Source organism: Papaver somniferum, chromosome 11 (genome assembly GCF_003573695.1).
Source record: "Papaver somniferum cultivar HN1 chromosome 11, ASM357369v1, whole genome shotgun sequence".
Classification (NCBI taxonomy): Eukaryota; Viridiplantae; Streptophyta; class Magnoliopsida; order Ranunculales; family Papaveraceae; genus Papaver; species Papaver somniferum.
The window spans coordinates 35,063,181-35,078,637 of record NC_039368.1 but is presented as its reverse complement, the minus strand read 5'-3'; the positions used below and the strand labels follow the sequence as shown (position 1 = coordinate 35,078,637).

Below are 15,457 nucleotides of genomic sequence, written 5' to 3'. Positions count from 1 at the left end.
GTGAATGCTTTGTTAGATTCAACCCCTTTGATAGACACTAGTAATGGCTGTAAACTTATGTTCGAACCTCTACCCGTTTCTAATTCTACCCTAGTTCCTTCGTTAGAAAAACCTCCTAAGTTGAACCTTAAACCATTACCAGATTCCCTGAAGTATGTGTTTTTAGGCCCATCTGAAACTTCACCTGTGATTATAGCATCCGACTTGGATAGTGATCAGGAAAGTAGGCTAGTGATCGTCCTTCAGAATAACAAGGAAGTTGTAGGGTGGACCATAGCAGATATTAAGGGTATAAGTCATACTGATTGTATGCATCATATCTATTTAGAGAGTGACACCAAACCTTCTAGGGAGATGCAACGTCGACTGAACCCTAATATGAAAGAAGTAGTTCGAACCGAGGTTCTTAAGCTGTTAGATGCAGGCATTATCTACCTCATTTCAGAAAGTAAGTGGGTCAGCCCAGTTCAGGTTGTTCCCAAGAAATCCGGTATTACTGTAGTCCAGAATGATAACAATGAGTTAATCCCAACCCGGGTGACCACGGGTTGGCGTGTCTGTATTGACTATAGGAAATTGAACAAGGTCACTAGGAAGGACCACTTTCCCCTTCCCTTCATCGACCAAATGCTAGAGAGATTAGTTGGACGTAGCCATTATTGCTTTTTAGATGGATACTGCGGTTATAATCAGATTGTCATAGCCCCAGAAGACCAAGAGAAAACCACTTTTACGTGTCCCTTTGGTACCTTTGCGTATAGACGCATGCCTTTCGGGATATGTAATTCCCCTGCGACCTTTCAGCGTTGTATGTTGAGCATATTTTCTGACATGGTAGAACGGTTCTTAGAGGTCTTTATGGATGATTTGTCAGTGTTTGGTTCGTCTTTCGATGAGTGCTTGCATCATTTGTCATTAGTTTTGACTAGGTGTAAGGAAAAGAATTTAGTGCTTAATTGGGAGAAATGTCACTTCATGGTTCGTTCAGGAATTGTTCTAGGGCATATCGTATCTTAGAAGGATATAGAGGTACATAGAGCCAAAGTTGACCTTATTAAAACTTTACAATTCCCAAAAACCGTAAGAGATATTAGGTCATTCTTAGGGCATGTAGGTTTTTATCGTCGATTCATTAAGGATTTTAGCTTGATTTCTAGACCTCTTTGCAATTTGCTTGCAAAAGACGTTAAGTTTGTCTTTAATGATGCTTGTTTAGAGGCTTTTGAGAATCTTATGAATTTACTCACTACCGTCCCCATAGTCCAGGCACCCAACTGGAACCTACCCTTTGAGATCATGTGTGATGCTTCAGATTATGCTATTGGTGTTGTCCTAGGTCAGCGAGAAAATAAGTTACTTCATGTGATTACTATGCTAGCAAAATTCTGAATGATTCCCAGTTGAACTATACCACTACGGAGAAGGAACTATTAGCTATTGTGTTTGCCTTAGACAAGTTTAGATCCTACCTCTTAGGTTCTAAGGTCATAATCTTTACTGATCATGCTGCTTTGAAGTATCTTCTTTCCACGAAGGATACTAAACCTAGATTGATTAGATGGATCCTATTGTTGCAGGAATTTTCCTTAGACATTAGAGATAAAAAAAGGTGCAGAAAATATAGTAGCAGACCACTTGTCTAGGCTTGTTGTGGATACCCTTAATGATTTTCCTCCTGTTAGGGATAGTTTTCCTGATGAACAACTGTTCTTTGTTACCCAAGCACCTTGGTATGCGAATATAGTGAATTATCTTGTTACTGGTCGAATGCCCCAACATTGGGGTAAACAAGATCGTTCTAGGTTTTTAGCCGAGGTGAAGCATTTCTTTCGGGATGATCCTTATTTGTTTAAGTATTGTCCAAACCAGATTATTAGGAGATGTATACCTGAGAGTGACCAGTCCAGTATTATTTCCTTTTGTCATGATCATGCTTGTGGGGGTCACTTTAGTGCTAAGAAGACTGCTGCTAAGATATTGCAGTGTGGATTCTATTGGCCTTTGTTGTTTCAAGACTCCCATAGTCACTGTATTACTTGTGAGCGTTGCCAGAAGTTATAAACCATTTTCCGTAGGAACATGATGCCCTTGAACCCTGTTTTAGTTGTTGAGGTCTTTGATGTGTGGGGTATTGACTTTATGGGTCCGTTTCCTAATTCTTTTGGTAACCTTTACATCCTTGTCGCTGTAGACTATGTATCTAAGTGGACTGAGGCGGTTGCGTGTAAAACCAATGACCATAGGGTTGTGATTCAGTTCTTGAAAAATAATATACTTACACGCTTTGGTACACCGCGAGATATAATTAGTGATGGAGGGTCGTACTTTTGTAATGGACCTTTTAGGATTTTGATGAAAAAATATGGTATTACACATAAGGTAGCTACCCCGTATCATCCACAGACTAGTGGTCAAGTAGAGGTTTACAATAGGGAGATAAAACGTATATTAGAGAAAACAGTTAATCCTAATCGGAAAGACTGGTCGTCTAGGCTTACTGATGCCTTATGGGCTTACCGTACTGCGTTTAAGACCCCCATTGGAATGTCACCTTATATACTTGTGTACGGCAAGGCATGTCACTTACCTGTTGAGTTAGAACATAGAGCATATTGGGTTGTTAAGCAGCTAAATTTTTCACTAGACAGGAAGGAGCCCATAAGAAACTCCAGCTCAATGAGTTGGAAGAGATTCGTAAAGATGCAAACGATAGTGCTAAGGAGTATAAGAACATAATAAAACTTGTGCATGATAAGAATATTTCAAGAAAGTCATTTTCTCCAGGTCAAAAAGTTCTTCTGTATGATACCCGCTTGCATCTTTTCCCTGGGAAGTTACGCTCTCGGTGGACGAGTCCTTTTATTGTTCTCACTGTCTTTCCTCATGGAGCTGTTGAGATCGAGACACCGGATGGTAGTAGTTCTTCGAAGGTTAACGGTCAGAGATTGAAACCCTTTTTAGAGCCCTTTCCTGCAGGTGATGTTGAGGAGGTCCCTCTGGAGGACCCTGTTTACCCTTGATTGACCATCGAGGCGATTATATGTTGTATATTAGTTTTTGATTTCTTTCTTCACCCAGGTACTATCTTTCCGACTTCTCTCTTTACCGATTCCTCATGTTACCTTACTTTTTGGTATTGCTCTTTCATTAGAAACATTGAGGAAAATGTTATATTTAAGTTTGGGGGTGGGGGAGAAAGTTTTTGTTAGCTTTTAGTTGTAATAAATAAACTCTAGAGCCTAGAAATGTATGCTTATTAAGGTTGGCACTAACCAATCTAAGTGGATGGGAACATCTTGGTTGTAGGAGTTGAGGAACCAATCTGATTAGATGGAAACATCTAAATAGTCTATTCATAAAAGCACAGAGCTCAGATGTTAGAATTAAAAAAAAACATGGTAGTTTCGCCATATCTCGTTGAATCCTAATCCTTCTGTTTTTATTTTTTAAGTGATTTGGTGGGGCACACGATTCAAGTTGTTACCTTTTCTAGGGTGAATTAGGGTGATTGAGATATTACCAAAAAAAAAAAAATTGAGACCAAACCATCAGACCAACCGGAATAAATTCAATAAAGTCGACCACTGGTGCCCTTGTATATGCCAGTTGTGTTGACCTAGAGTTAGGTTTATCGACCACTGGTGCCCTTGTATATGCTAGTTGTGTTGATATTAGTCAGACCGGTATCTCAATCCATTAGGATAGGTTCATCTTGGCAGAGGCCTTCAGACAGATATGGGAATCACCGTTCACTTTAAACCATCATTTTTCTCTACATCCATCTTCTTAATCTTTCCATGTGATTGGTTGACTCCGGTTATGATGTACAGAAACTATCTGAGTAGAGCTCTGTCACTTATATATGAATTTTAGTATGCTTGAGTGCAAACTCGTGTACATCAATTGGAATTTCGCATCAGGGTACTTCCTCCTATAGTCAATGTTTGTATGCCAACCAAGAAGATTCTTTAGTGCCTTCCAAGGTTCTGCGTAGATAGCTAGGGTCTGGAGTAAATGTTTTTTGGGTACACCTCTGGTAAACCCTCCAGAGACAACACTCCGTCGCTAGGGCCACCTAGCGGTTTAACGGCTTGCTGCACGTGCTAAGTGTAGTCATTTTTATTTTTCTAAATTAGTTTTGCTCGAGGACTAGCAAATAATAAGTTTGGGGGTATTTGATAGACACATTTTTGTGTCTGAATTGTCCTCAGTGTCTCTATTGTTAGTGCTCGATTTTTGTACTAATTATGGTGTTTTATGTGTGTGTAGGTATTTTTGGCCAATAAACATTTTTGGAAAAATCGGCTCAAAAAATTATGCGGAACACCTCCCGGAGGATGTTTGTTATGCGGACTCTCAGATTGGATAAGGGGCACCCAGTTACTAAGGGGCATCCTGGGGCGCCACCTGCTATTCGCACGCTTGTCGTGGATAAGGGGAAGGTCGTCTTCTTCATTCAAATTCCAAGTTTTGGCCGGAAAGTTTTGCAGCGGAAGAACAGAATTAGGGTTAGTGGTTTGGGCGTGATTTCTTGAGATTCAATGGCTGAAACTGTTAGGGAATGTTCTTTTGGTCGAGACATGATTGGTATGGGCTTTGGAATCGGCTAAATTTGGCTAGATAACTCGCGAGAAGAAAACATGGGAGTTTATTCTCGGAAGAGGATATCACGGGATTTGCGCGAGCAGCAGAGGAGTTTGCACGTGTTTGGAAGACCCTAACAACTATTTGGAGTGTGAAGGAGTTAAATATGGCAATTTGGAAGCTTCAGAACGCGTGTAGAGATCAAAAATCTGAATTATTTCCTAAACTGGCCGTGAAGAATAATGGAGAATTATTTGAAGTTATTACGTGAGATTTTGTTGTTGGTGGGTTATAAATAGGTGTTGGGATATCATTGAAGGTTTACGGAGAGTTTGGGAGCATTTTGGAGAAGACAGGGGCGATAATCAGAACCACCAAGAATACTTTTCTGTTGTTGATCATCTGAAGAACGCGAAGAACAGACCATCCAAGACAGTCGTTTTTCAACAGTGGAAATGACACACAGGCGTGGGTCGAGAGCTACAGAATCAGCGACAGTACTGTTTTATCGTTCTTTTCAGTTTGTAACACATATAACTGTTACAAACCCGGTTTTATCATTGTTTCTCCCATTTCATCATTTGTACACCACCTTTGAGCAATAAAAAAATGAATTTTGAGCGTGTTTTCCTAATGATGAGCTAAACCCAATCCTTGAGGCGACGGAGGAAGCCATTCTTTCAAGAATTATGTGGTAATATTTATTTTATAAATTTATGCAATATTTTTATATGATTAATTGCATTGATAAAAAAATTTTTAAATGATTCTTATTAATCAATATGTGTTTTCTCTTGATGATGCATGCTTAGTTTTAGACTCTTGATGCGTTATACTTGCAACTAACATTTGATATTTTGGGAATCTGATTTTGGCAATACTTTAGAATCGAATCAATTGTTTAAATTGCATGATATAAATTAATTTAGAACCACATAATCATTGATGAATGGTGAAATCCTAGCTCCAGCCTCTCCATAATTTTCACAACATATCAACATTTATTTGCTTTATTTTCTTTGCTTTAAAATTAAGTCTAAAATATATTGCTTTCACAAGTCTCAACGAACCTACTACGACAAAACAACTTGAAATCACATCAATTATTCTTTATTATATTTTTGAATTTAAAATTTTACATACACCAATCTGTTTCAATACCAACAACGAACATGTTATTTGCAGATTGTAATGCACATATCATATGTATAATGCATGTAAACTATTAAATCATAATATCTAAAGGAGAGATTATGTTAAAATTGATATTTTTACAGGTTATCATATGTCGAATTCATATCTTTAAAACTAATTATACACGTACGTATGTTGTTCTGTATTACTGCTGAATCACGAACTGTTAACCGGATTTTTGACCGAATTTGACTTTCACGAATCTGTATAATACTCATATGTGTCGTGTTCCGAACGTTTACCTATCCCAAATTTCTAACTAGGCACCACTGTATGGTGGTTCAGTTCTTCATCCAGCTAACCGGCTCAAGCATTATAACACCAAAAATAGCATAGTAAGTCTATATATACTGATATTAGAGTGTTAAGGCGATTCCACTTGGATAACTGTACAATCAAACTCACTAACAATAGTTCGATTATTAAGGATGACATATAGCCATTCAGTTTGATTATAAAGGACAACACATAGCCGGTCGGTTAGGTTATGGTTGAGAGGTCAAGTTTGTGATGATGACGACCTTAGTTTGGTCTGTCGCTCTAGTTCATCCAGTGGTGATATTTAGATCCCCTATATTTATCTTATTATACAGTAATTTCATTTCAACTTGCATTCATTTAACATTTTTTTTTCAAATAATCTCACACAAATTTCTTATAATCATTTGCATGATTTTTCTCTTCACAACCTTACTTTATTCCAAATATGTTGCTACATCTACTCCCTAACTTCCGCAAAAATTTGTGGTCTCTAGTGTATATTAGGTAAATGTTTATGTTTTGTGTATCCCAATATATTATAAAAGCATAATCATATCAGTGGTGCCCAAAGTCTTACACTTCGGCAAAAAATTCATGAAAAATTCGGCATGAATTTTGAATTCGGGAAATGAATCAATGTATTAACTTATTGTGATCTTCTGAAATTTATTTTGCAGATTGTAGCAAAAATGAACCCAGGAGGAGTGGCTAAGAGTCCATGGCAGAATTTTCGCTTACTAAGGTTATTTCTACAACATCGTTAAAAAGTTGAGCAGATATAATCCAAATTATTTGGATGATTTTCCTCACAAGAAATATAATCATCTGGTGCATATTTTTCTCATACTAAACAAACCTATCACCCAAACATCCCCTGGTAAACCTACAAATGAAACATAATCCTCACAAAAATATCCGTATGCAAGTCAAAAAGAAAAAGCAAAAACAATGATAAATGAAACTTTTTGTGCAAATTCAACTTCAATTAGTGATATTAACACGAAAGAATTCATGGAGAACCAGAAAAGAAACATTAGTTCTAGCTTATTCCATCGTGATAATGTAATCTCGATCAAAATTAAAAAAAAAGAAGAGGGTAACGATTTTAACAAAAAACCGCACACTGCAATGATAAATTAATTGATACTTTGATAATGGTCTTAATCAGAGTACACATATCCAGGAACAAAACGATCATTCATCATATTTTGTGGCATCCATTTTGAAATTGATTTGTTCCTTGTGAATACTTCTCTTAGTTATGGATCTTTATGTATTTTCTGAGCATATGATTACATCATAGTGGTACTTATATGCTTTTTTATTCTGACTCTTTGTCAAGAATTAAAAATCTTTAAACATCCTATCCTCTAACACAATTAAAGCAGTATTGATATTAATTTCAACACTCATATATATATATATTACACTAGATATCAAATTGAACGAAAAAACGAAATAAGAAGAAGAAAAAAAGGCTTATTTGGTGTTTGATACTTATATTTTGACCAACATTAGTGTTTGGTCTAAATTTTGTCCAAGTTAGTGCTTGGTACTTGGAAAAGACGTTGACCAGTGTTGACTAAATTATATCTTGACTTCTGTCTAGTAATATTTTTAAAATAAATAAATAATAACTACTTAACATTGCTGGATGACCGTTACAAATTAAATTGAAGAAGAACCTTAATCACATGTTCTTCCCCAAATTAAAAATCACTCTACCTTTCTTTCATTTCAATTATTCTTCTTCAACCTCGCTCGCATACCACAAGTTCAATAATTTCATAAACAAAAATCATGCACCCAAAATAATAACAGAAAAACAGCTCGTCTGCATAAATCTTCTGCCAAAATCATGAAAAAAGAACTAACTACATTTGAATCAGATTGAAAAAAAAAAAGAGAATCAAATACCCATACATGAAGATCATCTAAACATTAATTGCAGGTGCTTATTTCAACTTGAAAGCCTGCAACAAAAACAACAAAAGCCTTATAAACATAACTTCACTACTTCCACCATTCACCACCAGAAGAAGATGAATTTGTAGACGAACAACCACCCAGTTACAAACCCCCCCCCCCCCCCAAAAAAAAAAACCATCTTTCGAATTGTCCCATATAGCTCCTTCAACTGGTAACACATTACAAATCCAAAAAAACCCAATTTTCAATCTTAGGGCACTGTAAAAGTTCAACCACATTACCCTGATTTCATCTCCAACCTCAAAATTTACACCTCCCCAAGCCAAAATTGAATACAGAAAAAACCTTAAAATTCCTTCAATCCGATGAATCAAATACCAAAAATCAGAGATCAAAATCAAAATGAAATCAAAACTTTAGGGAAAGAGATTAATGAGATCAACGGTTATGATTTAGAGTTTGAAAATCATATCGAAGAAAATTAATTTCGATATGGGATTTAATTAATTAAATCTGACATTTGATTTCAATCTGAAATTTTTCGGGCAGACGATTTGATTTGGTCTGAAATTTTTAGGGCAAGGGATTATCAATCATATATGAAAAAGAGCAAAACAGATGGGAAATGATTTCATGATGGTATTGATATGGGATTTAAAGAATAAAACAAAGACGAACATGGTTTTGAAATTTGTAGTTTAAGTCTGTATATGGATTTTAAGATGAAGAAGGAGATGCAAATGGTTTCTGTTTCACCCGTAACAGATGAACAAAATGAAAACTAGTTGCGATTAGAGTCGATTCTCCTTTAACCTAGGTTTTTCCTAAAACCATTATAGGTTAATGAATTAAAGACTTCATTGGGATTCTGAAGCCAGACCCAACTATTTTCTGTAATTGCGTGTTCTGATCTTACTTATTATATCGTATTGAGTACTACCTTCTCTAAGATTTGCTCGAGATTTATCTCCGATATGTAAGATATAAAAGGTAATCACAAAGCTCTTCGTCTAATTCTTTGTGATTCCACAATAACTTGTTCTACTACCATATAGTTAAGTTATTGTGAGGTGATTGATATTTCTAGGTTGTTCTTCGGGAATATAAGACCGGATTATCAAATGGTTCTTGTTCACCTTGATTTATCAAAATACAACAATGGACTCTCAAAGGTAACTGTCAATTCATACCTATTAGTAAGGGATTCTTTATTATTAAACTTGATAAATGATGATATGAAATATATATATATATATGAGGGTTACAGGGAGATTGAATCCCAAGCTTTAAGATTGAGATTTTGGGAAAGAGATTTCAAACCAGAACTTCAAAAAATTTCTACTTCTTTTGTATGGATAGTATTCCCAGGTCTAAGCATTGAATATTGGAAAGAAGCTATTTTAATGGCAATGGGAAATGCTATTGGAAGACCAATCAGAATAGATGAAACAACATTAAAGAAAGAAATTGGGTATTATGCAAGCATCCTAGTTGAAGTAGATTTAACAAATGTAATTCCAAACAAGGTATGGGTGGAATCTAAATATGGCAAGTTTGAGCAGGAGGAGAGAGATTCTAAAATAATAAAATTCCTAAATTTTGCATTCACTGCAAAACTATTGGACACCGTGTAGCAGAATGTAGAACTTCTAGAAAGGGAAAATACAAGATGTTGCTCCTAAGCAACAAAAATGGAGATACACTCCTAAAAAGTTTCAACAACACTCTGTGATTGGTTTTCATATTTGCAACACTCCAGCTAATGAAGGCACTTCAAAGTCTCATGAAATAGAAGAAGGTGAAATTATCATTCCTAGTGATAATCAAAATAAAATTCAAGAGGAAGTGGTGGATCTCACATTGAAGAATTTTTCTCGGAATGATATTGGTTTTACTGGTATTCTAAATTCTCCTAAAGACTTTCCAGCTTTATCAGTAGAGAAAATCATAGAAATTGGAACCAGTATTCCACCATTAACTCAAGTGGCTGAGAAAGTTATTTCAGAAGAAGAAGCATTATCAACAAAAGTTTTATATAATATAAACTCTGGTGATGAAGACAACTTAAGCTGGAAGGAAGTAGGTGGCAAAGCTGTCAAAAATAGAAGACTTAATTCAGCAGAAGACAGTGCAAATAGAAGTCAAATAATATCTCTAAGCAAATTTAATACACTAATTGAAGTTGTGGAAAATTAAACTTTCACTAAACATGCTAGCAATTTAGTTAAAACTGGAGTGGGAAGTCTCAATATTTCTCAATCTTCTCAATCTCAATGAAAGTTTTATACTGGAATAGCAGGGGTGTGAGGAGAACTCAGGCCCAGGATAAACTCAGAAATTTAGTATCTAATTTCAGTCCATCTTTGCTTTAGATCTCTGAGCCTAAAGTAAAGGCTTCTAGTAGTATTATTAAAACCTTGAAACTCCCAGGAATGTGTCAAAAATTGATACATAATTCTACACAAGGAAGGAAGGGAAATATTTGGTTAATGTGCCATGATTCTTTATCTACTCCTCATGTGATTTCATCAACAAGACAAGCTATCACAGTACAAGTTGGTGATGTAATGGTTACTGGAATACATGCAGAATGTTTAACTATTGACAGAAGATCTTTATGGGATGAGTTAGTTCAAATCAACACTTGGAATGCCCCTTGGCTGGTGATAGGTGATTTTAATGTTGTATTATCTAATGATGAAAAAAAGGGAGGAAGAAATCCTCTTAGAATATCAATGCAAGAGTTCAGAGGCTGTTTAGAATCCTGTAATCTAATTCAAGCTACAAGAACTGGAATCAAGTATTCTTGGTGCAATAACAGAGTGGGAAGAAGAAGGATATTATGTGATCTGGAAAAAGCTTTCTTCAACATTAAGTGGCTAGAAAAATATGAAGGATGGTGCTATAAAGTGGGAGTTAGGGGGACTTCTGATCACGGTGCTTTGATCAGAGGTGTTTATTTCATTCCAAAACCAATAAACACTCCTTTTAGGTATCAAATCAGTATGGACAACTCATCCAGGATTCCTAAAAGTGATAAAAGACTCATGGGAAGAAGTATGTGATGGAAATCCTACATTCCAATTTATCAGCAAAATTAAAAGACTGAAGAACATTTTAAAAAAATGGAATTGTGAAGTTTTTGGTGACCTCAAAATAAAGCTAAAATCTACTGAAGATGAAGTTTTGGTTGCAGCTTTAGATTCTGATGCAGCACCAGAGAATATTGAGTTGCTTGATAAACTAATAATTGCAAGAGGAAAGCATGAGTTAGTGGCTCAACAATATAATGAAATGATGAGAAACAAATCTAGAATTAAATGGGTGAAAGAAGGTGGAGCTAATACTACTTTCTTCCATACAATCATGAGAATTAGGAGAGCATGGAACAACATTGTTGAGATAGAAAATGATGAAGTAAATTTAATAACTGATAAAAAACAGATAGCAGATGTATTAGTCAATCATTATCAAAAGAAGTTTGAAGAAAGAAGTGTTGAATTTCATGAAGAACTCTTTGCAACAATACCAAAAATATTAACCGAGGAAGACAATTTACTTCTAGAGGATATTCCTTCTCCAGTTGAAATTAAAAATGCAGTTTTTGAAATGAATGCTAACAGTGCACCGGGACATGATGGATTTCCAGGATGCTTCTACAAGTTTGCATGGGAAGTAATTGGGACAAAACTGGTAGAAGCCATACAATTCTGTTGTAGAAATAACTACATTCCTAAAGGTTTCAACTCCAACTTCCTATTTCTACTTCCAAAAATACAAGGTGCAAAAAGAGATGAGCATTTCAGGCCCATTGGCCTAGCAAACTTCAACTTCAAAATCATAACAAGAATCATTACAACAAGAATCGGTACAATGATTGATAAAATGGTTTCTATTCAACAAAGTGCATTCATCAAAGGAAGAAACATTCAGGAAAAAATTGTTTTAGCATATGAACTTATGAATGAAATGGATATCAAAAGGATATGAGGAAATATAGGCCTCAAATTTGATATAACTCAAGCCTTTGATTCCATCAGTTGGAAATTCTTGTTTGAAGTTCTACAAAGGTTTGGTTTCTCATTAAAGAGCATACAATGGTTAAAAAATATATTTGAATCTGCAAGAACATCTGTGCTAGTTAATGGAGGGCCTTGTGGATTTTTTGAAGTTGGAAGGGGTCTTAGATAGGGTGATCCACTATCACCCATACTATTTGTGCTTGCTGAAGAAGTCCTAAGTAGGAATATCACAAAAATGGTACAAACTGGTAAAATTCAAGCCATGGTAAATAAAGGTGGATGTCAACCAAGTCACTTGATGTTTGCAGATGACATTTTCATGTTTTCTAATGGGCATAAGAAGACTCTGCAAAATTTGATGGAACTACTAGATAAATACCAAAAAGCATCATGTCAAGTGGTGAATAAAGAAAAAAGCAAGTGTTTTGTTGGTGGAGTTTCAGACTTAAGAAGAAATGAAATAGAAAATGCTCTGCAAATGGAAGTATCTATTTTTCCTGACAAATACTTACGAGTGATACTTAATCCAGGCAGAGTAAAAACACATCAAGTGTGGGGGATGGTGGAAATGATGCAGAACATGTTAGCTGGATGGATGGGGAAACTGCTAGCCTTTTCTGCCAGATTAACATTGGTTAAGTATGTGCTTTGTAGTATGCCAATATACATAATGTCAGTTTATAAATGGCCCAAATCAGTAATTCTTACTTGTGAGAGAATAATCAGAAACTTCTTGTGGTCTGGTGATCCTAATGTAAAGAAGCTAGTCACGGTCAAATGGGACCAAGTAAATGCATCTATAGAAGAAGGAGGATTGGGATTGAGAAGATTAGAAGTGATGAATTAAGCACTGTTAATGAAGCTGCTATGGAAAATTGAAACAAATGAGGTAGAATGGCATTGTTCATGAAATCCAAATATAAAAACAAGAAAGGTGAATGGATAAATTACTACAAGCGATCTTCCATATGGCCAGGACTTAAATGGATAATGACATAAGTACAAGAAGGTACAAGATGGTTAGTAGGTGATGAAGTACACATATTTGTTTGGAAAGATAAATGGGTGAAGGAGTTTGCTTTAGCTGAAAGACATGAAGATGATGCATATATTCAACAACACTCAGAAATGAAAGTGCGAGACTTAATCCAAAATGGTAAGTGGCATATACCAAACTCAATGTTGAAATTTATTAGTATAAATGAACTACCAATCATCGGAGGAGGTAAAGCTAAAAGAATATGGGCACATGAAAAAACTGGAAAGTTCACAGTATCAAATGTTGCACATGTTATCAGACAAAAACACCCAGTAGTAGCTTGGGCTCATCAGGTTTGGCAACCTTGTGTTCATCCTTATACATCTGCCAACCTATGGAAAATATTAAGAGGAGCTTGTGCAACTGAAGAATCTGTAAGAAAAAAAGGTTTTTCTACCGTGTCTAAATGTTATTTCAGTGGTAAACACCAAGATACAATGAATCATATACTATGGTCATGTGATTTTAGTGAATCCATATGGCACTGGATAAGCACCATATTCCAGTGCTCAAAACCTAAATTTTTTGAAGAAGTGCTCCAAATAGCAAAACAGAAAAGTTTTGTAGTCAAAGAAGTTTGGTACAACTGCTCTTTCAATATAATGGTGCAGCTATGGCATACAAGAAATAGAATTATTTATGAAGGTGAAACTCCATGCTTAACACCGTTCAAGCAACATATTGCAAGATTTGCAAAAGAATGCAGAATCAGAATGAAAGAAAAAATGGATGGTAGTATGTATGATCTACAGATTCTCCTTACTTTTAATATTACAAGAATCAAGACTAAGAGCATCATTCCTAAACAATGTTTTTTCAAACTTCCCAGTCAAAACCAGATTCTTATATTGTGATGGTGCTTCAAAGGGGAATGCAGGAATGGCAGGGTTGGGTTTCATTGCCAGAAATAGTATTGGTAGCTGTATTGGTGCTGCATCAGGTGGTCTGAGTGTAGCAACAAATTACCTGGCTGAAGTAATGGCACTTATTATAGCAGGAGAATGGGCAATTACCAAAGGTTTACAAGAGGTATGCTTCAGTTTATATTCAAAAGCAACATTGATGGCTTTTAACAACAACAAAATATCATGGATAGTATATCACAGATGGATGAAGATAAAACAAGGTATTCCTCTTATTACTTTCAGACACTCATCCAGAGAAATAAATTTCTCTGCTGATCATATGGCTAAAGAAGGTGTTGCACTAGCAAGAGGAGTGATACAATTCTATGATGAAAAACCATTAAGTCTTGGAAGACTAGAAAATGAAACAGATGTGCACTCCAGGTTTTAAGTCTTTTGCTTATCTGTTTTTTTTTTTTTGTAAAAGCTCTACTGAGCTACTTTCATTACTTTTTTAGTTATGGGGCCCAACATGTTGGGTTCAAAGTTTTGATTTTTTGTTTAAAGCCTTGGAAACATCTGGGTTTTTTTGTAAGTTGTAAATTGATAATTTTGGTAATAAAATTTAATGATTTAGCAAAAAAACAAGGTAACTATTTTAAGGGTCAATGGGTAGATTAGAGTTCAAACGTAAATTAGAACTCGAGTATATATACAAGGACAACCATTACTTATATTCCATTTGGACAACCACTGACCTTGGCTCCAGAATATATATATATACAATTCCATATCTCCGACGTTTCCTACCCCGTCCCTCCACCTTCAACGGGTACCGAAATGGTCATCCAACAATAATTATTACTTATATTCGATTCGGCAAACCTCATATGAATATATGGATATTCCAATACCACCACCTTAAATTCAAGATGTTCTTATCTACATGCCCATATCTCCAACATTCCATGTCCAGTACGTCCACCAGAATTGTCTCATCCGAGCACGCTTAACTGCAAAATTAATGAAATTCTGTAATACCCCGATATGCGGCAGTGATTGGCCGAATGGAATATAGGTAATCATTTGTCTTTTCCTAACATCGAGGCATAATAGGTTCACTTGACCGAGTTGTGGGAAAAAACTTCTCAGTAAAGCGTGCTCGGCCGGGAGTAGTCACATGATGGGTGACCTCTCTGGAAGCTGCTGCTGGATAACCGCGGTGGGAAAGTGGGAACAATATCGATGTTGTTGGGATACAACTAGGGGTCGTTCGCTTGTTCTCGGATGGGGGAGTATGCTAGATACTGCTCTCACAGCAGACAAGGAGTGTCTACGTTATACTGAGGCCTTTTCAGCACAATTGGCTCCAGAGTTGGCAGAAAACTCTGCAGTTAAGCGTGCTCTGGCGGGAGAAATCCAGGTATGGGTGACCATCCGGGAAGTTTCTGCTGGATTACCGTGGCGATGCCCGTTGAAAACCCCACACTGCTGGATGACCGCAGTGGCTAACTGGGAACATTATCGGTGGAGGGACGGGTCATTACAATATCGACCTTTATAAAAAATTTATTCATATTTCT

The 15,457-nt window shown here is 36.1% G+C and overlaps 2 protein-coding genes across 2 annotated transcripts; both read left to right on the top strand.

The window, feature by feature from the left end:
* The first annotated feature begins 10,457 nt into the window (after positions 1-10,457).
* LOC113324300 lies at positions 10,458-11,958 on the top strand. Its single transcript, XM_026572618.1, has 3 exons — positions 10,458-11,025; positions 11,108-11,461; positions 11,570-11,958. The coding sequence occupies exons 1-3, from the start codon at positions 10,458-10,460 to the stop codon at positions 11,956-11,958; spliced, it is 1,311 nt and encodes a 436-aa protein (XP_026428403.1).
* Positions 11,959-12,225: 267 nt separating this feature from the next.
* On the top strand, positions 12,226-12,837 carry LOC113324298. Its single transcript, XM_026572617.1, has one exon. It carries the CDS (start codon positions 12,226-12,228, stop codon positions 12,835-12,837), a length of 612 nt encoding a protein of 203 aa, XP_026428402.1.
* Positions 12,838-15,457: the final 2,620 nt, after the last annotated feature.

Coding starts and splice junctions, on each gene's coding strand:
- LOC113324300 (XM_026572618.1), top strand. CDS start 10,458: ATGTGCCATGATTCTTTATCTACTCCTCATGTGATTTCATCAACAAGA. Junction 11,026..11,107: donor TAAAAGACTCATGGGAAGAA/GTATGTGATGGA, acceptor GGAATTGTGAAG/TTTTTGGTGACCTCAAAATA. Junction 11,462..11,569: donor AAAGAAGTTTGAAGAAAGAA/GTGTTGAATTTC, acceptor TTAAAAATGCAG/TTTTTGAAATGAATGCTAAC.
- LOC113324298 (XM_026572617.1), top strand. CDS start 12,226: ATGGTACAAACTGGTAAAATTCAAGCCATGGTAAATAAAGGTGGATGT.